Raw genomic sequence first — 27,592 nt, forward strand, 5'->3', positions numbered from 1 at the left:
CACGGGATACAGGCATGCTGTTTCGAAGGGACACAGGTACCCCATGTTTATAGCAGCGCTATCAACAATAGCCAAAGTATGGAAAGAGCCCAAATGTCCATCGACAGATGAATGGATAAAGAAGATGTGGTATATATATATATATATATACAATGGAGTATTAGTCGGCAATCAGAAAGAATGAAATCTTGCCATTTGCAACTACATGGATGGAACTAGAGGGTATTATGCTAAGCGAAATTAGTCAGAGAAAGATAAATATCATATGACTTCACTCGTATGAGGACTTTAAGAGACAAAACAGATGAACATGAGGGAAGGGAAGCAAAAACAATATGAAAACAGGGAGGGGGACAAAACAGAAGAGACTCCTACAATATGGAGAACAAACTGAAGGTTGCTGGAGGGGGTGTGGGAGGGGGGATGGGCTAAATGGGTAAGGGGCATTAAGGAAGCTACTCCTGAAATCACTGTTGCACTAGATGCTAACTAATTTGGATGTAAATTTTTAAAAATTAAAAATTAAAAATTAAATTAAATTAAAAAAAAAAAGAGTATGCCATGAGCTCACACCCCAACTGAGAAAGGAGGAAAGAAAAGGTGTATTTCTGTGCCTGATGGTTTCCTACTCCCAGGGCAACTTTCAAAACATAGAAGAAAAAAAGAGAACCTGCTAGATAGAAGTAGAGATTTTCTCCTATACATCCTCTTTATTCCCAATCCCCAACTAGACACATTTTCCCCTGTGAGATCCCTGAGGCCCATTTTATGGGCTGGAAAGTAAAGGCACTGTGTCAGAGCGTTCCTGGAGGTCAGCGACACTCAACATATGAAGACCCACAAATCCTAACTTTCAGGGACTCCACCTAGAGGTGCAGTAGAACAGAAAGATTTTCTTTTCCTCTTGTCTTTGGTCTTCAGAGCAGGCCTTTCTGAGGAAGCCCTAACCCTAACCCAGGGAAGCAGGTGCTCCTGGTGGCCAGCGGCCATCAGGAGACAGGGAACAGACGCAGAGCCAGGACTGGGCCTGCCTTCCAGCTAGCACCTGTCCCTCAGGACCAGGGCTGTTGGGCAGCTGTACGGGGCTCCCCAGAAGGAGAAATAACAGAGTTTAGTGCCAGGGGGCAGAGAGAGGTGAGGGCTCCAAAAAGCACCCCCAAACAGGCTTCCAGGTTGGAGACCCATGGGGCCAAAGGGAAGTTTGGTCCAGATTCCAGAGCCGGACGAGATGGGTGGGGATGGGGAGGCAGCCCAGCTGGGGTGTGCCCGGGCAGGGTCCTGAGGCCGCTACCCTCCGCTCGTCCTGTGGGATAACATGGTGGCTCTTCTCTCCAGAGGGCTGGCTCACAGCTTGCTCCGCGGGGCCTCCGCCAGCGGCCGCTGCAGCCGCCACACCACCCTCACTGGCTCAGTGGCGCTGTCCAGCTCCCGGAGGCCGCCCAGGTCACCCGTCTGACTATACAGCTGCAGGGCTGGCTGGAGCACCGTGATGGGAATGCTGAAGTTCAGGTGAGGGTAGGTGGCCCCTGTGTTATTGTCCCGGGTGTTGCTGGCCACGATGCCTGTTGAGGAGTCCAAGAGGAAAGGGGGGATGAGCCAGAGGGCACACGGATGGGAAGTGAGGCCCATCACCAGCAGGGAGGCCCTCGGACCACCGGGGGCTTGAACCCCCCTCATAGTGACAGACACCCAGCCTCCTTCATGGCCTCTGGCTCCCACACCCCAGTGCCCCTTCCCCGTTTTACTCTCTCCTTAACCGTCAGTACCTAACAATGTTGCGCTTCTTTTGTGACCTTTCTCTCCACCTAGTATCGGCCCCACGGGCTTTGCTCAGGCAGGCTCCCCAGTGCCTGGTGCAGGGTCGACACTCAACAAATACTTGTTGACTGAATGAGTAAGTGAATCAGACCCCCACGCAAGTTTTTTGTTTGGCCTGCTCAGTGAGTGCACGTGTATGTGTGTGCATGTGGATGTGTTTTGTCATTGTCGTCGCTTTTAATTTTAAGTAGGCTCCGCGGGTTTGAACTCACGGCCTCAAGATCAAGAGTCACATGCTCGATGACGGAGCCAGCCAAGCCCCCTTCTGGATGTACTTTTTTAGGCTTACAGGAGCCTTGCCAAAATGGTTCGGAGTCCCTGTACACCCTTCATCTAGCTTCTCCTCATGTCACTGCAAAAAAACAACGATCAAAACCAGGAAATTAACCCTGGAACAATGCTGTTCACTGACATGCAGAATGCATTTGGATTTCACCAGTGATTCCACGAATGCTTTTTCTATTCCAGGATCTAATCAAATGTCATGCCTCCTGGGTCAGTTTCAGTCTTTCCCTATCTTTCGTGGCCGTGACACTTAGAGGAGTACAGGTTACTTATTCTGCAGGACGTCCCTCAATGTGGGGTTACCGGATGTTTTCTCCTAAGGTTAAGGTTTTCCAAGATTGAAAATGCCGTCCCGTGCCCTTCTCAGGGCGCCCTGTCAGGAGGTGCGTGATGTCCAAAAGCACTTCTTGAGACGCTAACCTTGATCACTTAGCTAAGGTGGTATATCTGCCAGGTTTCTCTATTGCAGGCTTACTGTTTTCCCTCTTGTACGAAATATTTTAGGATCAGGCAAATATCCTCGTTTCTACTTTCCATTCATCGGTGGGTCCTGCCCACAGCAATTCCTTCTGTGGTGTCCTAACAGTGATTTTCTACTTCCTTCATTTCTTCTACATTTATCACCTGGAATTCTTCTGTCAGGAAGAGCTGTCACTTGTCTCCATTTCAAGATGCATTCAGTTATCGATGTCAGTGTGGACTCAGATACTCATTCTTTTCTTTGAGTTACCATCCAACCCTATCGCTGTGTGGTTTGCAGCTCAAGTTGTTCTACTGGGAGCTCCTTCAAGTCAGCTCTTCATTCGTCACACATCTGATGTGCCGATCATTCTGTCGTTAGCCTTTCCTTCCTCTCCAGCACCACTAGGTGCTCTGGGCTCATCTTGGATCTTCCCTGCCTGAGCCCGGGAGCGAGTCAGTTCCTGGCGCCTTTTATTAGAGAAACCAAGGTCTGGGTTCTCGGTGTGGTCATCACAACCGGGGTGTCACTGCTTCTAGCCCCTCTCAGCAGACAGAGCTAGATTTTTTACACACACGCACACGTACCCACCAGCTCATGCCTGCACACGTATCTATACTTATGTCCGTATCCACGTATCAGTATATGTCCAAATCAAAAGATCTAACAACCCCGTATTAAACAGACAAAAAGGTTTACCGTTGCTAGTAAAAAAATTGCCGAATCAAGCAATGTTAGGCCCACATTCCTATGGAAGGAGGCGCCAATGTGCTGCAGCTGAGTGGTGTTCACCCCGGTTCACCCCTAACCCTCCATCCCGGCCGTCTTCACTCACTCATCCATTCATTTACCTGTGACTCTTGGATGAACTCAACTCCTGAGTTTCATAGATTAACTAAGATTAAGCGACTTACCTAAGGCAGAGAAGAAACTAGACCTCAGATCTCTTCCCTCCCTGCTCAGCACCCGCTCCTCTCCACTCCCAGGAGCACAAGTGCCCGAAAACCTTGGCTAACTGCCCCTTGGGCGTAAGGCCCACCATCTTCCCGGGCCGAGGGTGGCTCCCGGGGGCTGCACGCCCGGCTCTCACTAGATGGGACTGAGGCTCTGGCAGGGGAGGGGCTGGGAGAGGGCCAAGGAGCTGGTTACCCAGGAGGTCTCCTGTGCGGGTGGAGAAGAGGGGTCCCCCGCTGGAGCCGCCATGCACGGCACACGTGGTCTGTAGCATCACCGGCGTGTCATCCACCTGCACCACAGCTGACAGGATGCCCGAGGTCACCGAGGGCCCGCACGCCTGGCCGAAGACGCCGAAGCCCACCACGCTGACAGCTTCGCCTACCAGGGAGGAAAGGAGGGTGAAGCTGGGGAGCCGTCTCTGCCTCTCCAAAGTTCCGAACCCTCTCTGCCCTTCAGGCTGCTGTGAAGATACTCCTACCTCCGGGGAGTCTGCCCCAGGTCCCCACTGGACTTCCGCTGATCTCCCAGCACCTGCTCACCACTTGTCCTCAGCATCAGACTACTCTCCAGCCTTCATTTCCCTGCGGGACCAGTGAGTTACTTTTTAGGGTTCCTGGCACCCACCCCGGTGCTCAGTCAACGCTCGTGAAATTAACACCCATCTCCTCCTCGGACTAAGAAGGCTTGGTGAAAAAAGGAGCGGTGATGAGGGCTCCAGGCTGCCCTCCAACTGCCTTTACCGAGTGCTCTGAACGCACAGGGCATGCGGCTAGATGCTTTACAGGCCACATCTCACCGCACTCCTCGCAATGCCCGGGAGTAGGGAGCATTATCCCCATTTTATAGATGTGAAAACTGAGGCAGAGAATACTCAGTTGCCTGTCCGAGGACACAGGGCTAGCAAGTGGCAGAAGAGACGCCAGCGTAGAGAGCTTGTGGCCTTTGCTGTTCCATCACGCCGCATCTACACAACGAGGCCTCTGGAACTTCCAAGGCGGCGTGCCCCGCCAGTGGAGCCTCAAAAGGGCAACACCGTTCTGGCCAGCTGGCAGGAGCCCCCAAGCTCAGCCGCTCCACATGACACTGCTGTGGACACTGAAAGAGGGGTGCCCTACGCTTCGGCAAGGATTCCCCCTGCCCCCCAGGACCTGGGGCATGCCGGGCACAAGCAGAGAAGCCTCCAAGAGCAACTCCAGCCAAGGCACTGAAACCAGGATGATTTCATGCCAGCTTGACGCCACCCTGCCCCACGCCTCCAGCAGGGGTGGGGCAGGGGGCCCGCCTGGGGGACTGGCCCCCCGATCTAGAGGGTTAGAATGTCCAACACTGACTGTGCTTCCTCAGGTCCGCCCCACACCAGAAGCCCTCTCGTCCTTTACCTTCATGGAAATGCTCGGCAGGCACCGGCAGGGAGACATCGGGTAGGTCCTCCTCCAGGCTCACCACCGCTATGTCGTAGGGCGATGTCTCCTGGGTGGCAAATACCACTTGTCCCCAGATCGCAGCACTCCTGGGAGCAAGGGAAACAAAATGACAGGCTAGCATGCTGACCCGTGAGTACCGGGAGGAAGCAAGGGGATGAGAGTGACGGTAAAAACACGGACTTGGGAGTCCAAAGATGTGGCATCAGCCCTGAACCGTACCAGGCCGGCACATGTGGGCACGTCACCTGGCCATCCTGTGGTACTTCCAAATGTGCATCGCCAACCGTAACGTACTTCTCCACTAGCTTCCTGCACTTCACCGGGTTTCCTGAACACCTGACACCTGGAGAGCACTGAGGGCCGGGGCTGCTGTGAATGCTCTGGGCACATCATCTCCTTTAGTTCTCCCAGCGGCCCTCAGAGCTAGGCGCTGCGATCATCGCCATTTTAAATGGTGCATTTGAGGGCCAGAGAGGTTGAGTAACTTTCTCAAGGTCACACAATAGGTGGCAGAAGCCAGGGCAAACATTCCCAGTGTTCTCCTTCACTGCCTCACTTGAGGCAAACAATGCTGCCAGTCCTGTGTCCCCATTTACATACATAAATGCTAGCACATCTGCAGCTCTTACTGTGGGCCGGGCTCTGTTCCAAGACTTCACATGTCAATTCACGGAAAGGCAGCTTACACTGACTTGCCCAGGTTCACACAGGGGCTCCCCACTACATACTCTGCAGGGATAGCTTCCAGGGGACCTGGTGGGTTCCCTAGAAGCAAGAGTATGTGTGTGGTGAAGACGGGGTGGAGGATGGGGCACCACACATACAGGGAAGTCCTCATTATCAGTCTTCCTTATAAAGTCGCGGCTGTCCTGTTGGCCACCAGTGGGAAACCCTACGGTGAAGCTGGGCTGGGTTAACCCTGGAAATTCGGTAGAGGGATCTGGAAAGGCCCGGGCTGCGTGGCTAGGCTGAGGTAGGTACAGAACTTCAGGCATTAACACCAAGGTGCTATACTGCTCTGCTCCTGCCTAAGTGAAGTGCCTGGGACCACAGCAGAAATAGAACAGGTACCAGGAAAACACAAGCCAGGAAGCCAAGGCTGCTGAGCAACTGGAGGTAAAGGAGGGCAAGAGTGCTTTTCCCTGCAGAGAAGGAACAAACGGCTGAAGTCCCAACCCGGCTGCCAGGATCACCCAAAGACTGTTCAAAATACATCTGTGTGCTCGACCTCACTCCCACATTCTAATTAGGTGGAGCCCCACACCCGTCATTTTTGTCCAGCTGGGAAGATCTGCTTAAGATCTAAGAGAGCAATCAAGTAAGAGTAACAGCCCCCTCTCATCACCCCAGGAAGGCAGCATCCTGGGCCTCTGGGACTTCACTACCGCTTTCAGGGGAGAAAGAACAGGGCTACGAAGTCTGCATTCAAGGAGCCAGTGCTGTGTGCCTGCTCTAAGAGCAGTCAGATTTCAGAAAGAAAACAGGCTGGGCGGGAGGGGGACGGGAGTGGGGGGGGCGGGGGACTGAGGGGACGGGGTGCTAAAAGATGCCTAGTCAGAGACGCTGTGACTTCCCACAGTTCCCCAATGCAGAGTTGCTCGGCATCTTGCCCAAGCCCCATTCACTGCGCGCCACCCCCCCCCCCGCCAGGAAGGAGGCCCAGAACCCCCTAGGCTAGGGTTCTGAATGCCAAGGATGAGGGGAGGGACTCCGGTCTCTACCCACTCTACACCATCAAAGCATCATCGTGATGCCAGAAGGCCTCCCTAATCTTCAGAGTTCCGCTCTGAGACCTGCTGAGGGGGCAGAGGTGAGGCAACCTTGCGGGCCTTACTTGGGGGGCGTGGCGCGCACCAGGACCCTGGCCGCTTCCCGAGGGGCCACATGCCGGCAGGTCACCACGAGGCGGGGCGCCACGGCCACTCCAGAGCCCCAGACGGTGCCGCACTCCACCAGCACGGCCGCAGCTGCCCACGGGGGCCCTGGGTCTCGGGGGGTGAGGACCCATGGGGCGCTCAGCTCCTGCGGCAGGAGGGCTGCCAGGGCATCGGTGCCGGGGCACAGGCTGCCCAGCGCGGCTCTGGCGGCACGCAGGAGAGGGGCGGCGGCGCAGAGCAGCGTGAGGCCCACCCACTCGCGGGCCTTCCAGCAGAGGGGCGCGGCCACCAGCGCCACCAGCGCCCCCGCGGGCCGCGCCGCGAACACGCCGCCGCCCTCGGTGCCCGGCAGGCAGCGAGCGTCGGTGAGCAGCAGCGGGCCGGCCGCGTTGCTGAGCACGCCGCGGCTGAGCGTGTTGAGAAAGATGTCCGGGCAGAAGGCCCCGAACGGGGAGCCGCAGGCCAGCAGCGGCGCGCCCTTGGGCACGGCCCCGAGAGGCGCCACGGCCACTGCCGGCCCGCGCTCCTCCTCCTCCTCTTCCTCCTCCTCCTCGGAGTCGGGCCGCACGCGCAGCAGCGCGAACCAGCCCAGCGCTCTCAGCTGATCCTCCTCCTCGTCCTCCGTCACCTCGTCCTCCGGCGCCGCGCTCGCGAAGCGCCACTGCTCCGCCGCCTCGCCCCCGAAGAGGCGAGCGAAGTGGGCCCGGAAGGCCGGGCAGCTCAGCAGCAGCAGCAGCTCGGCGGGCCGCGAGGGCTGCAGGGGCCGCCCGCGGGGTCGGGCCTGAGGGCCTGACTCTGGGCCCGCGCACTGGGGCGTGCACAGCCCCGGGCGGCCCCGCTCCGCGCGGCCTGAGGGGCTCGAGGCTGCTGGACCCCGCTGCACGTGCAGGCGCAGGTCGTCGCCGCAACTGTCGCCGGGCAGGAAGGCGGCGCCGGCCGCGCTCAGCGCCCCGGTCCCAGCCCGCAGGAAGGGGGTGAAAATGCCCCCGTGGCACAGCACCAGGTCCGGGCAGCGGCTCAGGATCACCCCGCTGCAGCTCCACGAGCCGGCCTCGGGCTGCCCGGCCCGGGAAGCGCTCACCACGCAGCCCGCCCGCTCGGCCGCCCTCATGGACGGCCCCCACTGCCGCGCCATGTCCCCTAGGACTGTGCACACGGGGTTTTCAGGGGAACGAGGGAAGCGAGCGAGGAGCCCGGCCGGGACCCCTGATCCTCCGCGGCGCCACCCAAAGCTGGAAGCGAGAGGCGCAAACACTGACTCAGTTCTTCCTTGTCGGGCCTGATTGGCTAGGCCCCAACTTGCCGGGCCCGATTGGCTGGGCTTGGGGCCGAGCCCTGATTGGCTGCCCAGACTGACCCCGTCCCTTTCCCCGCCCTCATGGGTTCGGGCCACCTGCGCGACGCAGCGGGAGAAGCTGTCCTGGAAGGTGAGCGTGGGGAGAGTGACCGGCGTGTGGTTTTGCAGGGAGACGGGGCTTGGGCAAGGTGGGATCCCTTCTCTGTTCGTTGGGCTGCAGGAAAAGGAACAGAAATAAGGGCTGACATGCCTAGATTTGACCAGAAGACAGGACCTGAGTATCTGCTCAGGTCTGAAACTTCGGCTTCCGACCCCCGGGGTAATAAGGGCAAGGAAATCCTTGACTCCTTGACCAATTTCAGTGATTTCAAATTTTGTAAGTAAGTCCTACAGCGATCCACTAGGTGGCATGCAGCTGACAGGACTACACCTAGGGCCTTTTGATGCCGAAGGCTCGGGACAAAACTTACGAAAACGGTTTTCGCAAAATAAAATTGCCCTTTAAAACTATTATGAAGAGTAACCGAAGTCACACTTTAATTTTACAACCCTAACTGTGCAGTATGCACATTTTACATAACATTTATCACCACCACCTAGCGTTCATCTAGGTCAGGGACCAGACACTTGTTCTGTAAATGGCCAGAGTGTCAATAGTTCAGGTTTTGCAGGCCACACGTTCCCTTTCAAATACCCAACTAGATTTGTGTTCAGTAAACTTTCCTCATGGTCTCTGAAGGTTGAATTTTATGTGTCACAAAATAGCAACCTCCCTCCCCCCCCCCCACAGGGTATACAAAAACAGGCAGCAGCCCAGATTTCAGAAGGTATTTATGTCAGCATTAACAAAAATTATTCAGTTGGTACTTAAACTATAAAACCTTTTTGCCCCAATTTCTGAATAAAATTAATGCTGCTCAGTGTATTCCCAGCCCAAGGGTTAGCGCTTGCAATGGTCCCAGTGACACAAACCTGTTTGAGGAAGTTAAACGATGACCCATTATAGTAGGAGGTGGGACTGAAATTAGCAAGCAGTCTTCCATAGCAGGCACTGTCTTTTGGTTCCCTGACACAGAAGGTGCCTTGATCACAGTAACATCTAACTATTCCAACTTCCTAGTAATTAAGTTTCTTTCTCTCTAGAGTCCAGTGATTCTCCCTTAATGACACTCAGACCTCCAGCCTGAACTGTTGTGCGTCAGGTTCTTCTGCTTACAGCACATTAGGGTATAGAGTCCTAAGTCAACAGCCAACAGCCAACAGCCACGGTGAGACCCTTTGAGTGCTGGGCTCATGGACTCAGCCTGGAATTCTCATGTTCCACTTGAACTCAACAAACAATACATACATACAGACCCCGTGGCATCAATGTAGTAACACGGACATTAGTTTCAACCACAAGATGCCTCTGATACTTTTAGTACTAGGTCAAAAATAGTATGTTGCATTTTGCTTCCCATTCCATTTGTCCCATTAGTTTTAAAATCTCTTTTGGGTTTTCTAAAAACAAGGCTTCCTGCAAGCCTAGCAAATGCACAGGCACACGTTTCATCCCTTCCGCTATTTTACCAAACGTAGCGCTCAGCTGAATCTCTCCAATTCTGTATAAAATGATGAGTGATAAGCAGCTAAACTGGATCCAGTCCTTGCTAGCATGTTAATATGAGATTTTGCTAAAAAGTCCACTACGTGCATCCTATTGCCGAGATGGCCACCAATCCCGGGATCAGCACATGTTCCAAGCCTCTCAGACGGTAACTAAATTCTTTGGATGAAGTGTGTGAATAGGCCTAGCTTTTTTTTCCTCCTGGTAGCAAAACTTGTCTTTCGTATCATCTGTAACTATTTCTTCCTGTAACTAGGAAAAGAAGTTCTGCTTTCCCACCTCCAACAAATGTCATGTTCAAACTCAGAACAAACCAATACAAACAAATAAATAAAATGGAACAGGATAGTAAGTTTAACTTTTTATTAAAATGCTTAGGATACAGATTGACCTTCTTTTGTAAATGACTGTTTTACTTTTCCTGAAATAGGACATATATGCACTCTGATAAAACAGAATGAAAAGTCTCAATTCATGGGAGTTCTTGTACAAAGCTCTGATCCTCACTGTTAGGAGACAAGCTCCTCACATCAGCTTCTTTTGCAACCTTATTAAAGGAACAGTGTTTTCTGTGGAGCAAGAAACAGACGGATGCCAGTTGACTTTTCAATCTCCTCTTTCTCCAGTGGCCAAGATGCACCACTTTCACAAAGAGCTGCGCTGTGTAGAATCCATAGTTTTCTAGCTTGCTACAAAGTGATTAGGGACAAATAGGAAAAAAACAAGAAACAAGAAACAAGAAAACTAGCACTGCAATCATACTTCTCATGTCTCTGGATGAAGAAGTATGGGTTACCTTTAGCCAAAGGAAATTAAAAGTATGCATGTTAACGACCTAGTTCATTCACCATTAGCTAGATTTGTTCATTTAAGGCTTTCACCCCTTTCCAAACCAACGAGTTTTGTCCTAACCCAGCTACGCTTGCAAATAAATGAAAGGCATGCTCTTCCCAGATTGATCCTTCATTGAGCCTCTGCACTGGGTACCTGGCAGTGGAAAAGTATGCTTTCCTAACAAGTCAGTGGTGAAGACTAACAATGAGAAATCCATTAAAGAACAATACTCTCCCCCCTGCAATTTGTTATCCACACTTTCCCTGCCTTCACATTAGACACAAGATTCTACTGAATTTAGTTGAATCCTCTGCACATAAGCATCATCATCACAATTTTCAATTCTGAGGAAACTTCTAATCTCTCATTAAAGGAAAAAATGAAGATATCCACCCATCTTAACAAAGGGTCTAATATTGGTTAAGATCATGAAAATCCCAATTTTACAGGTGACACCAAGAAAAAGGAATGCTATAAAAATAATCCTCACACTACTGGGGACACTGAGGCTTTCTATACTAAGGTCTTCCTGACAAGTGACGCTGGCTCAAAAAGAACACCACCACACAAAGTTAAGATTAGAGTTTCCGCAGCTTACTTCTGGAATGGAGAAAGGCAATTTCATACCAAAAAAAAAAAAAAAAAAATCATCTAGCTACAGATGTTAACCTTTAAACACCAAAAAAACAGGTAATCGATAAAAAGAGCTCACAAACAGTCCAATAAAGAGACTAAATCCTGCAAGTGAAAATTTTAAAGCCCATTAAAGAAATCTTTCCTGGATCCAAACAAATGATACAAATACCAGATTTTTTAAGTTCTCAACTCACAGAATTAAGAGCCCTTCAGTGGCTAACTTTGTCCTCTGCGATTCACCGATGCAGAAAATTTTTCCCTAGAATCTGTGCAAAAGTAACAGACACACACCTGCGGTGTAGGGCAATTCGGGAGGTGTTCTCTTTTAGGAGGCAAACGTCATTTCTTATAACTGAACATGAAACAGGTGTGTGAAGAGAAATGAAGTTTCCCAACAGTATAAAAGCAAAGCAAAGCAAAGACCGGCTGCGGTTTGCAACTCTGTAAGTAAAATAAGAAAATAACTGCTCTATAATTAACCCCTCCACAGTGAGCAACCTGCTGTACACGCCCCGACGAGGAACGGGCCTGGCTGGCCACAGTGGACACCTCCTGCAACTGCCAGGCCCAAGTTCCGCCCTTTCCCACTTCTCTGCGCAGAAGGTGGTGCCCACCGCAACAAGGCAGGCAGAGACACGGGGCGGGGGGTGGGGGGGTGGGGGGGCTTCTCTCACTAACCTGTTATCTCAACACAAGTGAGTTCACCTGACTGAGCTCTGGCCTCCGACGTGTTTTGGTGCATAATTTTATGAAGTCTCTAAATGCCATTCACTAGATCACGAGGAGGAAAAAAAAAAAAAAAAGAATAGAAAACTCTGGACCAAGTAAATTCTGAACTCAAAAAGTGAAGAGGGACACCAATTACATTAACAACGCTTTCTTTAAAAAATAGAATCACTTTCTTTTGAAATCAACCACAGTGGTGAGACGTGTTTTTCTTTCAGGTGCCCCATGATGGCATACAGCTTTACCCAGCAGATCCTGCCAGCTTCCGAGTCCCGGGACACTGACCTGCACTGGCATGTGGGGCAGCGTCACCTCCCAATAGTGTGTAGAAAGCACATGTCACCACTGGGCGATGAGAGGGCGGACAGAGACTCTTGGCTTCTCAACGCCACACACGGTTGAAGAGCTTTCCTTGTTCTATTAGAAAAGTTCATGAGGAAGCTGGGAATGGGATCAGTCCAGAGAAGTAAAACTCTTTTATTTTCACTGTCCAAACATCAGTCAATATACTGGGAGAGCCAGCGGAAGCCCTCGCCGTAGCCTTGCCTCTTGAGCACGCTGCACATGAACACTTCCATGGGGCGGGCATTCAGCTCCTTCAGGGTCACGTTCCCCTACGAGAGGCAAAACCGAGAAAAGCCTGTTAGCACCCCCATGGTGGAAGAGCCTGAAAGAGTGATCACAGGAATCACTTTCTCCATCCCTCAAAAATAGACCGAAGTAGGGATTCATGACAGAAATGCGGTCAAGGCCATACACATGACTTCCCCAGGGCTTCATGCTCTCAGGAGAAAATAAGCGGCACAGTCCTAGTCCCAGACTCTCTTTGTAAAGAGAACACACAGACATCTGGAAAGTTATGGCAGCAAACCAAGACAAAGGCCACTAGGTCCCACAGAACCAGCATGTTCTTTGACGGACAGAAGTCCCCAAGACTGTTCAGAAATAAGGACATTATCATGAACACAACCATTCAGAAATCTACACTGATGACAGGTTACGTTGAGAAAGTGAAGAGTCTTCTTTTACACGTAACACTCATGTAAAAGAGGAGAAACTCAATTAAATTAATTAAAGCAAGTGTTTCTAGAGAGATACTGCTAACCAAAAAGAGACAAGACTAAGAAACCATGTAAGAAAGTCAGAAAGTTATCAGTGATCCCAAAACTGCAAGCTGAAAAAGCCAGAATTCCTGCTCAACTACCACGGATACGGATTTTTCTGACAAGCGCTTCTCGGCAACAGAGCTCTCCTACCTGGGGAGAGCACAGCCTACTGATCCGGAAGACTTGGCTTCTATTCCTCAACTCATCTTCAAAATGGGGACAACAGTCCTACCTCTCTTAGCAAGGAACACTGGGGATAATCCAGTGCTGGGTTTCACTGCTTGGAAAGTGATATGAAAGGTCACTCTTCTTCATAACCTGAAATCTCCAGTCAAAAACAAAACTGATTTCTGGTTAAGAAGGCCTCCTTCAAAAAAGATTTGAGGGGTGCCCGGGTGGCTCAGTCGGTTGAGCATCCAACTTCGGCTCAGGTCATGATTTCGCGATTCGTGAGTTTGAGCCCAGCATCAGGCCCTCTGCCGTCAGCACAGAGCCCACTTCGGATCCTCTCTCCTCATCCCCTCCCTCTCCTTGGCTTACGCTCTCTCTCAAAAATAAACATTAAAACAAACAAAAAAAAAGATTTCTCTGAATTGGGTTTGAAAGGGAGTCAGAAAACTCTTAAATTCGTCTGCCTTTCCTACCCATTTCTTCATCCTCATATACCTGAGGAAAATCTCATGAGAAAACTGAAAACACATTCTCCCGCCTTCAGAGTGATTACAAATCACTGACGGTAAAACAAACCCTAAGCCCAGTTAAACTTTTGAAAAAGACAAATAAAAAAAATCTAGATAGCAAAACATGTATGTTTCAAAAGCTGTGAGTTTCCTTTGTAATAGGTCCCCTGAAGATTTTTCTCTTACCTTTCCTGTGGTCTGTCCATAAAGCCCAAATATCTCACGCAGTTTTTCTTCACTGATGGCATCCGTTCTGTCGATCTTGTTACCCAAGATAAGGATTGGCACGTTGGATATTGTTTCATCAGTCATTAGAGCCTAAAGACAACGTAACAGCTAGTTGAGGAATCTATGAATGCCCACCAGATAATGAAAGCAACTCTACCTTTCTCTTGTCTATAAAGCATCAAATGTGAAGTGAAAATCTGATCATCTTTTACCCGCGCAATTAACAAAATCTTGACATGATACAACACTCTGAACATTAGGTAAGAAGCCCCTACACATTACTTTGACGTTAGGTAAAAATCCCCTAAGAGCCTCCAAACAATTGCAACTTAAGGCTGGGTCTATTTACAAGGCAGGAGAACTTTCCCAGCCTTAACTCTCAGATCAGTCACCCAGCACAGACCACCCTCGGACGATCCACCGCGCGGTCCTAGAAGACTGAGTGCTCTGGCCACAGGAAGTCCCCGAGTAGTCACCGAGTGCCCCATGTGTGCAAACTGTCTCTGCCACTGAGAGGGATACAAAAAGAAGAGGAAGACCTATCTGTGGCCTCAAGAAATCCTCACTCTATGTTCATCCATCTGTCAACAAAGCAAGGCAAATGGATGACTAAGTGTCACAATGAACAGGGACAGAATATAAATACTGAAAGATATTCTGGGAAATCAAAGGCGAGGAAAATGATGGGCTTGAGGAAAGTCTTAGCGAGTCTTGAGGAACCTAAACTAAGCTCTGAAAGAGGGGGCAGGATTTGGATAGGTAGAAAAGAGGAGAATATAAGCAGTGGCTTTACAGTAGGGAAAGAATTGAGAAAGCCACAAGGAGCACTGCCTGCCTTTATGCTGACACACAGTAAACAGAATGGGAAGGCATGACTACCATTATGGTGCCAGGGTGAGAAGTTAGCTGCGATCGATCCTAAAGACCCCAAATCCAGAAGCTCCTGGATAGAACCTATGTGTAAAAACACAATGAATTCACAGAATCTGTGCTCAGGTAAGAGACAACAATCTAGCCTAAGATAGCAGCGTCCAAGGAACAGTGCAGGCATTCTGAGGAAGGAAGATAAGAGACTGCCCTCTGGATGAAAAGACAGATAAAAGAAAGGCCAGAGCTGGCAGAGATCTCAAGCCTGGGAATCCAGTGACCACTGACAGGAAAAGCTAGGAAAACAGGAGAGCCAAAGGGATAAAGGGGAACGCGCTTTGACCATCTTACGTTCCAGGAAATGTTAGACAAGATCAGAGTAAGGATGTCATTCATTCGTTAAATACTAACCAGACGCCTACTGTAAGTCTGACGCTTTACTAGGTGCCAGGGTTTCACAAAGAAACGAGACTAGGTCCCTACTAAGTTCACAATCTGATGACAAGACCTACAAGAAAACCAGTAAAGACCACAGACACTGATAAGGCGGCAAGACTAACCATCTCAGAGGTCAGGGAAGGCTTCCTAGAAGAGGTCACGGCTGAACTCTGAGATCTCTTAAAGGGTATTTTTTAATTTACCGGCAAAAGGGGGTGGGGTCAGATGAGAAAGCCAGGCAGGGACAGCCACTTGTGCACACTGGAGGAAAGACGAGTTGTTCTCTATTTTTGGAAGATAGTTCAAGGTAGGTAATAAAGAGAAAAGCGGCTGGAGAAATGAAACAGAGGAAATATCAGGAGAGATCTTACATGCCATACAGATTTGTGGATTTTATCCCAAAAGTGAGAGAGCTATTAAAGGATGTTAAGTAGGCCAATGACAAGTCTGAAAAAGTTCCTTCTAGCATTACAGCATGTGGGGGGGGGGCAGTGAAATCTATAGTAATTCACAGGATCTAGACCATGTGTCCAGGTAGACAGTGGGGATGAGTTCCATTCCGGAAGACCAGAATTGGTAGGTAGAGTTGTCTAGCAGGTAGCGTCATGTATGAGGCTGGAGCTCAAGAGAGGTTTAAACAAGAGAAATCCATTTGGGAGCCACTGGTATGTGGGTGGCAGATGAAGGAATGGGAGTGACCTGGACCAGCCTGGGAGAAAGTACAGACCCTGGGGAACACCAAGATTTAAGGGCTAAGCAGGAGAATGGGTGCTCGTGAAAGAATCTGAGAAGTATTAGCCAGAGAAGGCACACCAAAACCAAGAACGTAAATGGGAGTTTGAAGAAAGAGAGAATACCAGTGCCAAGAGGTCGAGTCAGGGAAGGAATGCCCTATAGCGAGTCTACAGAGATGAGAGCTGTAGAATTCAAGAAACACACTCACAAATAAAGGTGACAGGTTCACAGTGCCAGAAACAAGAACGCAGAGAGACAGTTACAAACCAAATCAAAAGAGGCACAGGGTGAAGCGGGAGGGATAACAAAAGCAACATGACAGAAACTGTGAAGTCAAGGAAATGCAATGTTGAGGGGAGAGAAAACTTGAAGCGAGTCCTCGATAGTATGAAATGCTGCCGGCGACCAAAACTGAACACTGAGGACGGCCTGTGATCACGTTGGCGAAGTCCTTCAGTGCAATGTGGGCAGCCACAATGTGAGGACCCAGATTAAAAAACATAAAGAACTTTAGTATCTCTCCTAAGGCTGCATTATGCCATCGCTTCATATACAGTGACCACACGTGAAAGGAAAAGGGATTGCTTATGTTGGGGCAACCAGCATAAACTGGGCAGTGTCCGAGCAAACTGGACACAGTCACCCTATGATAGATATAAACAAAGTTAACTGACTCCAGTTCGTGCTGAGTTTCCTCAGGACACTGAAAAGCAACGTCTTAGCTTTTAAAACACTCTCTTCCTGTAGCCAGGACTGTCATCAAATGTTAACTGGAATGACAAAGTATTGGCGCTACTGAGCTGTATTTCTTAAACGAACTAGAGGCCAAGGGGCGCCTGGGTGGCTCAGTCGGTTGAGCGACCGACTCTCGGTTTCAGCTCAGGTTATGATCTCACGGTTCACGGAATCGAGCCTGCGTCGCACTCCACGCCAACACCGAGAAGCCTGCGTGGGATCCTCTCTCTCTGCCCCTCCCACGAGTATGTGTGCACACGCGTTCTCTCTCCCTCTAATAAATAAATAAACTTTAAAAAAAAAAGAGAAAAAGAGAGAGAGAGACACAAGCCGAGAAAAGAAAGACTATAATCTTACATTCAGCTCAACTTTGGATTCCATGAGGCGAGGGTGATCTGCACAGTCCACCAGAAAGACAATCCCGTTAATTGCCGGGAGATAATTTTTCCAAACCCGGCGTGCTGAAAGACAAAGTTTACAGCTGCATTGATAAAAAAAAAAAAAAAAAAATAGAGATTTTGAAAAAATCTCTGTAAAATATCTCTGTATTTTTTTTTGCCCGAAAATGGGCAAATCTTGGCTAGGTTTCAGTAATAGTCGACTCCATATGGATTCTCCATGTCCTAACCGGTATGAAATCAGAACCGAGGGTATACACTGACGGCCCATGAACTAAATCTGACTTTTTCCAAATTCAAAAGTCAAGGTATTCTGCCAAACTGTAACACCTGGCAATGCCGCACACACCCACCCACGCATCAGTCATCAGCTGGAACTGAGGTGTGGCTGCCCCTTCAGACGATGTCTGGGCTCCAGTTTGGCAAAGCTTCCACCGCTCCCTACGGTCTGTCACCCAGTCACTTTTACTCAAATGACCTACCTTGCCCCCAAAGCTGTTTGCAACCTCTGAGTTAAACTCCTCAGGATGCCAATTACCTATCCACATACCTACAGTCTCAATCTAGTTCCCAACTAACCAATGCGTACTTGTACTGACACACTCACGTGCTCTGTCCTCAGAAGCCTGGGTCTGACAGGTGGTTGAAGTTCCCAGGCAATTATCCCAGGGTCCCATGTTTAAAACCAGCATGCCTGGGGTTCCTGGGTGGCTCAGCTGGTTAAGTGTCTCCACTCTTGATTTCGGCTCAGGTCATGATCTTACGGTTCATGAGTCAGAGCCCACCATCAGGCTCTATAGTATGGAGCCTGCTTGGGATTTTCTCCCTCTCTCTGCCCCTCCCCTACTCGCTTGAGCTCGTGCACTCACCCGCACTCTCCCTCTCTCTCAAGATAAATAAATAAACTTCAAACCAGGATACCTTATAAATTTTATTTTTTTAAGACATGAAGTGGTAGGGGCGCCTGGGTGGCGCAGTCGGTTAAGCGTCCGACTTCAGCCAGGTCACGATCTCACGGTCCGTGAGTTCGAGCCCCGCGTCGGGCTCTGGGCTGATGGCTCAGAGCCTGGAGCCTGTTTCCGATTCTGTGTCTCCCTCTCTCTCTGACCCTCCCCCGTTCATGCTCTGTCTCTCTCTGTCCCAAAAATAAATAAACGTTGAAAAAAAAAATTAAAAAAAAAAAGACATGAAGTGGTAAAGATTTGGGAAGCAATGCTTCAATTGTATTATAATTTCTAAGCCATTCATTTCTAGTACCTTCAATGGGATGAATAACATCTCTACATCAAAGAGTTAATATTGGTTAACTCCAGGGATGCCTGGGTGGGTCAGTCTGTTAGGCATCTGACTTCGGCTCAGGTCAAGATCTCAGGTCCCAGGAGTTCGAGCCCCACATTGAGCTCTGTGCTGACAGCTCAGAGCTTGGAGCCTGCTTCGGATTCTATGTGTCACTCTCTCTCTCTGCCCCTCCCCTACTCACGCTATCTCTCACTCTTAAATAAATATAAAAAAAAAAATTTTTTTTTAAATATATTGGTTAACTCTGAAGAGTGGGATGGGGAAGGAGAGGCTGGGGAAATTTTCACCTTCCATATTCCTAAGTTGACTGTATACTGAATTTGTTACGCTGAGACTGGACTACTTTATTTTTTTTAAGTAACCTCTACACCCAACATGGGCCTCGAACTCATAACCCTGAGATGAAGAGTCGCATGCTCTTCTGACTGAGCCAGCCAGGCACCCTGAGCCTGGACTACTTTTATAAGTTAAACATTTAAAGTTTTTTTAAAAAAGGAAATCTTCATATGTATAGCACTTTAGTAACTTCTGTAAAATGGTAACTAAGTTACTATGATAAGTATTTCTGTTAAATAAATTTTCCTCAAACAAAACAAAACTATATAAAACACATTTCCCTTCTTTATCAAAACCTGAAAGCTAAATTTAACACACCAAATAACATAATTCTCAGTTCAGGTGCCTAAAAACTTCTACACCTGCATTCTCCAAATGGTCTCCGCTCATCTTATAATTATATTATCTCTGAATTTAAATCCTTTGAAAGCAGAAAAGCCACCATACGCCCATTTCTACCGCAGTGAAAATAACACAAACTCATTATAGAAGAAAAGGATACGAGACCATCTGTAATCTTCCATGAAACACACATACACTAATGTTTCTGTATATATTCTTTCAATCTTTTTTCTGTACAGGTATTTTATGTGATAGTGATCATACTACAGAAGATTCTGTGGGCTATGTATTTATTCATTTAAATATTAAATGAATAAAATAAATGTAATTATGTGTTAATGAAATGACAGAATACAAAATCATCTAGATCATTCCTTAGCCTTTTGATTAAAATTACCAAAATTTTAACCACTGGCTCAAGGTGGTTGAGTATTCAACTCTTGATTTTGGCCCAGGTCACACATAATCCCAGGGCCATGCGTGGGCTGGAGCCCCGTGTCTGGCTCCATGCTGAGCATGGAACCTGCTTAAGTTTCTCTCTTTTTCTCTCTCTCTCCCTCTCCTTCTGCTCCTCTCCCCCGCTCACGTGATCTCTAAAATTAAAATAAATGAATGAATGAATGAATGAATGAATGAATAAGTAAATAAATAACTTGGCTAAACCATTAAAATTGCCAATATTTTGGGTTTCTCTAACTACATTTTTAAAAAGCTATATTAGATTCAACCTAATGAATACTCCAAAAGGAGACTTCTCAACTCAATTTAATAACAAATAAATATGACAGAATTTCAATAGTTTCTTTTTTCTACTTTCCCAGAATATTTATTCCTACTTCTTAAATGTTTTACTCCTACGCTTAGAGTCTTGTCAAATGTAAAGTGAGTGTCCACCAGAAAAATACCCCATTCTGTATATTTCTAAAAACCACACAAGATATCTGATAGGAATCTAGGAACTAAACGAACACAGCCTGCATAAGGCAAAAAGCACTAAGAGAACAAGAAGGTGGAAAGTGGAAAGAAATGTCCTACCAACCACCCCAAGAGGACAGATTATACAAAATAGATCAGAATGGTCACAAGTAATCCCCGTATTACATTTGCAACTTTGGACAAATCTGAAATTACTTGCAAAAAGTAACAATTTTCTACATACTTACACTCCACTGAATAAAGAACAGAGACATGATTAAATCTGATATGTGAGTGATACTGTACTGGATCTTGTTCAAGAAGAAAAATGTTATAAAGGAGATTATGGACACAAGTGACAAAAAGAGAAATCTATAATACAGAGTAGATAAAAATAAAACTTCCCGGCTTTGATAACTTAAATGTTAATATGTATTACACAGAGAGGGAGACTAATAAATCAGGGCAAAAGGTATAAAGGAGTAGAGTTCTCTGTATTTATACAACTTTTGACAAGTTTGGTATTACTTAATAAGTAAATAAAACAACTTCATTTAAGTAATAAGATCTCAATCATAATTTAATCACAGCTTAAGAGGTAAAAATGACACGCTGCTTAAAAAAAAAAAAAAAAAGGAAAAAAAAAAAGGGAGGCATAAAAAGAACCAAAATGGTGACCCGCAAGTCAATACCATTCTTCCACTGAGTTGTCTTACCTTGCTCATGCCCACCAAGATCAAAAGTTGTAAAAGTCATTCCAGCAATTGTCAACTCTTCTGAGGCTGAAAAATTGTTAAAACAGAAAAAAAAAATAAACTTCATCCAACAAGGCTCAGCTACCAGTATTGTAAGCCAATACAAATGCAAAACCTAATGAAGCTTTTACTTTGTAAAGGATACAAGAGTGAAAATATTCTGAAATTATTCTAAAAAGCCAAGTTTTTTTCTCCAAAGTGTTTGCTGCTCCTTAGAAGTAGATATGGGAGGGGCACCTGGGTAGCTCAGTCGGTTAAGCTTCCGACTTCGGCTCAGGTCATGATATCACAGTTCGTGAGTTCAAGCCCCGCAGTGGGCTCTGTGCTGACAGCTCAGAGCCTGGAGCCTGCTTCAGATTCTGGGTCTCCCTCTCTCTCTGCCCCTCCCCCACTTGCACTCTGTCTCTACATGTCTCTCTTTAAAAAAAATAAATATTAGAAGAAACTTAAAAAAAAAAAGTAGATATGGGAAAGGTGTTGTTCCCTTATAGAACTAGTGAAAATAAATACTGACAAAGTTCCAGAGGTTGAGACTTATGAGTATATGACCTGAATGTGTCCTATAGGGAATTTTTTCAAATGAGCTGTCTTTTGGGACCTCCGTTAATACAAGAACTCCATCAACTGGGAATTCTTCCCCCAACCCTAACATTGTCCTTCAAATATCAAAAGGTCACCTGGTATTTTCAAACCTACTCGGATGTAGTGTTGGAACATGCTGGCCCAAGCGGTCATCTTTGAGCATGTGTAGAAGAGTGGTTTTGCCTGCATTGTCCAAACCCAAAAATACAAGTTTTCCAGATTTCTTGTAAAGCCCTAAAAAAGAAAAATATTTTTACATAAGTTTGCTTTCTCCATACCAAAGGCTGCTTGTATTTAGACTGTTGGAGGAAATGTACAAAGTTTGAAACCTCTGATATATTTTAAGGAAATGGCTTTACCTAGGAACTGGAGCACACTGCTGAAGCCATTGTAGATCCACTCAAAGATGAAAGACATTATTAATGCTTCCTACCTGTATAAAATACGAAAGCGGCAAACATTAGCTTTCTGAATGCTAGTAGAGTTCCGGAGAAGTTAACTTTTATTCTGTAGCCCTGATGCATGTTTACAGTCCCATGTTTTCAGGACCAAGAAAATAAAGGATTTTGCACCCTGGAGGGAAGTCTCCCGGGTCCTCAGAGCTGCACAAACTCCTGGTTTTCTAACAGTCTTTAATCTATGATGCTCCAAAGACTAGGAGTTACAGATAAATCTTCCTCTCTTACTGTATGACTTACTCCTCCAGGCAGCTGCTCGTCCACATTTCTCTAGATACATCGCTGCTGTCTACCCGTTAGCAACACCTCTAGGAAATCAGTCCCATCAATAATCTGAATCAAAATGTCACATCAATACACTAAGTAGAAAATGAGAATGAAAAGCACATTAACGTGAATGAAAAGCATATTAACCCTTCCTTGTAAACACTCTGAAAAACAAAGTCACCCAAATCCTATCGGCTGACATAATTTGTCCTGCTCCACTTAGCAATGCTATCTTTCTTTAACAATATTTATTGAACCCCTCTTGCAGATATGTGTCTCAACTTATAAAAAGAGATGATATCACTATTTTGGAGAGTCATGAAGAAATAAGAGAATCCTTTTGTAATGTGAATAATCAAGGCCTAACTCACTTTACAAATATGGATTTTCTTAGAATACTCAAAACAAAAGATGACTCAAAGCTACTAAAAGGTCTAAATACACTGGTAATAAGCGGGGCGCCTGGGTAACTCAGTTGAGCTTCCCGACTTTGGCTCAGGTCGTGACCTCGCGGTTCGTGAGTTCGAGCCCCGCGTCGGGCTCTGTGCTGACAGCTCACAGCCTGGAGCCTGCTTCGGATTTGTGTCTCCCTCTCTCTCTGCCCCACCCTTGCTTGTGCTCTGTCTCTCTCTGTCTTTCAAAAATGAATAAACATAAAAAAAAATTAAAAATACGCTGGTAATAAGCAAGAGGACTTCTGAAAGAAATTAAAGAGGGTAAGATCTAGAGCCAGTGGTGGTGGTAAAGTTTCTCAGAGTCAGCATTTTCTGGTCACTGAACTTTTGCCTCAATACCTCTGACTTGGTGCAGAATAAAAGAAAGATCCCCCACTTTCACTCCTCTCTCCATCAGCAAGAGCATCTGAACACAAGGCTATACTAGATGTGACCAACTGCTATCAAATATAACTTTCATGAATTTTTGTTTCTTTAAAATAATAAACAAAAATTCACTTCTGTTACTTTTACTAGTGACCTTAATAGGCTTATCCACAAAAACACACCTATATTCTTCAAAGAATGCTAGATTAAAAAAAAAATTGAAAAATGAAGACAATATATGTTAATTTTCTTTTTTCTGTCCAATAACTGGGGTTTGTTTTTAAATCAAGCCTGATCTATAAACTTTAGGGATTGCTTAATGCTTATTTTCTATGACTCTTCTCATGGAAGGCCAAATGAAGCTTGGGAGTTTGGGTGAGGGTGAAGGCTAAGGCAAAAGCTTTTATAAAAAGGTATTAAATAAGTTTTTTTGACCTTTTCAGTTACATTAAAATATACTTTGGCAGAGACCAAATTTAGCATGTCAAATAACGTGTCTGGAAACTCAGTCTGCACTTTCGGAAGTCCAATGAGTTAACTATACTTACAAAGCTCCTGTTCTTAAGTTTCCACTGTAGGTAAGTAAAGGAACAACGTGCCTTTTCTCTGCAACCCCCCAAACCAGTCATCCTTCCCTACTTTTCTCAGTCTACCACTTGGGAGAAGCACGGCTCACCTTTACAGGGCACCTCTCATTAAGAGTACTCCCACTCTGATCACTCCTTTAAAACCCACAGTTACATATTCATTTGTACTACACTGGTTTGCAATCAATACTTTATAGACTCTCTGAAGTTTTACCACATCATTTTAGAATTATCCCCAATTCAATGACTTCTCCAAAGCTGACAAGGAGAAAACCCCACTTAAAGGAATTTTTCATGATAACTGAACTAGTCTGATTTTCCAATTCACCTTCCCTTGACATCCTTGCTTAGAAAGTCCTAGAATCCTTCCCTCCAAAATGATCTATGGAAAATGCTTGAAGAAACTCTTCAGGTGATGTTGAAAAATAATAAAAACCATTACTGGACCCAAAGAGTTGCACTATTTGGCCACCCAAAGTTAACGAAATGTCTCTGATGGCTCCTCCATCCATGAGATCTTAGGATTCGCACCCCTCATGAATAGTTTCACAGTTTTGTACAATGCCTGCACATACATCTCATTTCAACCTCACACAACACCTTACTGGGGAGGAGTCCTTAGCCTCAGACAAGGATGCTGACACTCCTAAGTCAGCTGACTTAACCAAAACTGCTCAACGAACAGAAGTATCAGTGCCAAGACCAAAACCCTCCTTCTTAAATTCCAAAGCCAAAGCTCTTCTTGTTAATATCACATAAAATTCAAATCCAAATAACAAAACGGTTTTTAAAGGAACATTAAAACTTCCTTAACCCACGAGCTACACAGATGATAATCTTCTCAAGTTTTCTTCCTTACAACTTATCACACCTTCTGAATGGTATTTTAATAATGGTATTTTAACCATTCAAAAGGGTATTTTAATAACTGGCATTCTATTTCCTATCCTTGATCCGTCCTACCACCTCATGGCATCTTATGGCAAATTAGAGTACTCTAAAACTTAAGAACTCCAAACTAACACAAAAGCACTGCCAATGTATCCAAAACTGTGCAAATTTCAGGACTGACTGAAGTCAATAAAAGAGGAGCACTAGCCAATATATACACTACTTTCTATACATCCTCATTACTTCTTACACATACTCGTTACAACTCTGACACACCATTCCATACAGATCTGGGATAGCAAGCTTCTGGTTTTTTAGCTAAGAAACTATGCTTAGCTGCAGGGTAAATGTCAAAGGTCAGCTCCAAGGCAAAGCACCACAAGTCCTCTATCACGACCTAAGTAGATGGACTGAGGTAAAGGAGAAAACACAAGAGCAAGGGAGAAATTACAAGAGAGACAAGTGGGCTTCTGACCTCTAGGCTAGAATCATTAAAACATTAATCTATACCAAACGTGCATGAAGTAATTTGTCGACGCACTGAAGAGAGGGAGGAAAAGAGGAAGGTGGAAGAAGAAAATACAGGGTTCGACCCAAGACCTCAAATAAAACATAGCTGAAGGGAGGGGGGGGGCGCACTGGACTAGGAGCCAAGAGATCCGGTTCGAATTGCTCACTCTTGCTCTCTGCGAGGCCTTGACCAATTCACTGCCTCGGCGAGCTTTATTATTCCCCAGGTTGCAAACCAAGGATAATCATCAAGGACTCCCACCCGCCTGACCAAGGGCTGGGAGGCTCATCCGAGACGAGATGTGAAATCGTTTCGCAAACAGGAGCGCACAGTACAGACAAGAAACCTGTTATCCCGCCCAGCCGCTTCGGGACCCTCGAAGGAATGCAGATCGACCCGATATCCCAGGGTCTGTCAGGAAAGGGAGCAGACCGGCCAAGTCGGCCAGTCCCCACCCAGAACCAACCCCGCGGCCCCGCAGAACCGCCTGCGTGTCACTTCCCCCCCACCAACCCCGCCTGCGCCGGCCTCCGCCCCGACCCTCCCCGCCGTCAGCCCCAGCCCCTCCCGCTCCCCGGCTCCCTCCCTCGCAGCAGCCCCCAACTCACGGCCGAGGGGCTCCTCCGGCAGCAGCGGCGGCTTCGACCCTCCCTCACACCACACAGCCCAGCAGCACCCGAAACCGCCAGCTACTCGCCGGATATACGTAACGCCCCCTCCCCCGGGACTTCCGGGCGCGTGCCTGCCCCGCCCCCTCGTAGCGTCACTGCGCTCTGCAACGCCGGGGCCGCCTACCGACCACTCAGGCTGCGGAGGGGCGGGCCTCAGAAGCGCCCAGCGATCCCAGGGGCGGGCCCGGCTTGGCCCCGCCCCCTCCCTTTTGGACGGCTGGACGCGCGAGACGTGGCAGCGCTGGGGCTCCGAGGGCGGGGCGGAGTCTGGAGTCTTCGCGGTGCGCCTAGACTCCCCCCGATCGCCGCTTCTAGTCCGACTGCTTTCGCAGGCGCTCGGGCAAATTCGGGAGCGGTGACCGACGGCTAGGTAGGTTCTCAGAGAGAAGAGTTGCCCGACCGCCCTCGGCCTAGGGTGGATCCCAGAATGCCTTTGCTTTGAGTCGCAGTTCTGTTTTTAGAAAAACGGCGAATACGCATTGAGTGTTTATGTTCCAGGTCGTGCCCTCGTCGTATTTGACCCTGACAGCAGCCCTTATGAAGCAGATACTATTCTTATCCCCGTTTTGCAAATGAGAGAACCGAAGTTCGGTGTAGTCCAGTAACCAGACCCAAGTTCCTACGCTACGGCAGCGGCAGAGCAGCACGTTGGCTCCTACTCTGCCGTCCTTCCCAAACTTTTTCTCATTGAATTCTGAAGCCCTACGGGATTGGTATTGTTATTCCAATTTTACAGACAGAAAAACTAAGTCAACTGACACGATGAATGATGTTTTTGGACAGTAAGACTCAGTATCACACATAAACCTCTCAATTCTCCTTAAGTAAAATTATAAATGGAACGTAATTCCGATAAAAGTACTAATAGGATAAATAGGTTATGTGGCTGCAGCAGATCACAAATATTCAAGCTGAAATCTATCAGAAAAACCTAGAAATTGAACTCCTAAGATAAGGGAAAAGATACAGCCAATGTGCATCTTCCCTTTTGGCTCAGAAGTGTCATACTCTGCAAAGCATGAATAAATCATTTGGAAGCAGTGCTAAAAAAAGAAGAGGGTCCCCCAGGCAACGGCTGTTGAAGCCCTTGTGCCAGCAAAACTTGCCTAGTGAAGCTTTTCATCACAGAAACACGGTACCTTGGCTGGAGTTGGTGGTGACTTTCATTGAGAGATTGGCAAACCATCTTGAAACAATTAGAAATACCCCTCACGCAGAGGCACATCTGGAGAAAATGAACAAGGCTTTAGCAAAGATGGCTCTTTTGATGACTGAGACACAAGACCTGGCAGAGAATGTACTCAAGTGGCAAGAACAGCAAAAGAAAGTTTCCTCTTGTATCCACCCCCAAAATATTAGCTGAAGAAAGTTAGCTTCCGACCCATGATATTATAATGCCTCCTTTACCTTTTACTTCTAAAGTTCATGTCTAAACTATTAAGTCCAAGTGGTTGCCAACTGTTTTTGCTTAATTATATGTAGTCATGCGAAGTTCATTCAGTCATAACATGGGCATTTCTAAGCTTTGCTGCTAGCAGTCCTGAAATAGTCCTCTTTATATTGAAGGACTAAGATTCTAAGTTTACCAAGTCCAAACTGAATTTGCCTTCATTTTTCATTTATTTTCATTCCACTGTTCAGTAAAGCTCGGGAAGATTAAATAGGACGATTACAATTTATTAACGTGAAGGCATCAGCCATATCTCAGGTAGCTGGCTTGATTATGTCTTTTCTTTTTAATGTTTTGTTTCTGAGTTAGAAGAGTTTTCTTGAACCTGGAAGTACATTGACCGTTCCTGTGGGATTGTCACTGAAATTGTTGCAGAAAAGAACAACACGACAAACCAGAGCGCTCTCCTTTGAAAGGCCTGCTTACCTTTTTGGTCCTCGGCTGCCATCTGGGAACTTAGATGTCAGCAAGGTTCCCTTCCCTCTCACTGGTAAGAGTTGCTCACTGTGACTAAGATGTTTGTTTGGTGTGGTTTGTGCTGAACATCTGTTTTCCTTTTGGGAGTCTAGAATGTTGGTACATGTTAGGAGGAAGGTACCT

At 47.2% G+C, this 27,592-nt stretch overlaps 2 protein-coding genes and 1 pseudogene across 3 annotated transcripts; 1 reads left to right on the plus strand and 2 right to left on the minus strand.

The window, feature by feature from the left end:
• Positions 1 to 684: 684 nt before the first annotated feature.
• Positions 685 to 8,057, minus strand: TYSND1 (trypsin like peroxisomal matrix peptidase 1). Of its 2 annotated transcripts, none has more exons than XM_047072879.1 (4): positions 6,779 to 8,057; positions 4,900 to 5,030; positions 3,713 to 3,898; positions 685 to 1,562 (listed from the first exon to the last, which is right to left on the minus strand). In XM_047072879.1, exons 1-4 carry the CDS (start codon positions 7,954 to 7,956, stop codon positions 1,345 to 1,347), a joined length of 1,713 nt encoding a protein of 570 aa, XP_046928835.1. In that variant the 5' UTR covers positions 7,957 to 8,057; the 3' UTR covers positions 685 to 1,344. The 2 variants fall into 2 exon arrangements, 1 of the variants encoding a protein (XP_046928835.1); XR_006960889.1 differs by lacking the exon at positions 685 to 1,562 and adding an exon at positions 3,999 to 4,101 and having other exon boundaries at positions 3,814 to 3,898.
• Positions 8,058 to 10,073: 2,016 nt separating this feature from the next.
• Positions 10,074 to 25,566, minus strand: SAR1A (secretion associated Ras related GTPase 1A). Its single transcript, XM_047072880.1, has 7 exons — positions 25,480 to 25,566; positions 21,696 to 21,769; positions 21,451 to 21,570; positions 20,716 to 20,781; positions 17,067 to 17,170; positions 13,893 to 14,024; positions 10,074 to 12,534 (listed from the first exon to the last, which is right to left on the minus strand). Exons 2-7 carry the CDS (start codon positions 21,751 to 21,753, stop codon positions 12,418 to 12,420), a joined length of 597 nt encoding a protein of 198 aa, XP_046928836.1. The 5' UTR covers positions 21,754 to 21,769; positions 25,480 to 25,566; the 3' UTR covers positions 10,074 to 12,417.
• An 856-nt stretch (positions 25,567 to 26,422) lies between these two features.
• LOC124507298 (HAUS augmin-like complex subunit 2) lies at positions 26,423 to 27,014 on the plus strand (annotated as a pseudogene).
• Positions 27,015 to 27,592: the final 578 nt, after the last annotated feature.

Source organism: Lynx rufus, unplaced genomic scaffold (assembly GCF_022079265.1).
Source record: "Lynx rufus isolate CCGP_SWC_20201006 ecotype Redwood Valley unplaced genomic scaffold, mLynRuf1.p SCAF_11, whole genome shotgun sequence".
Lineage (NCBI taxonomy): Eukaryota > Metazoa > Chordata > Mammalia > Carnivora > Felidae > Lynx > Lynx rufus.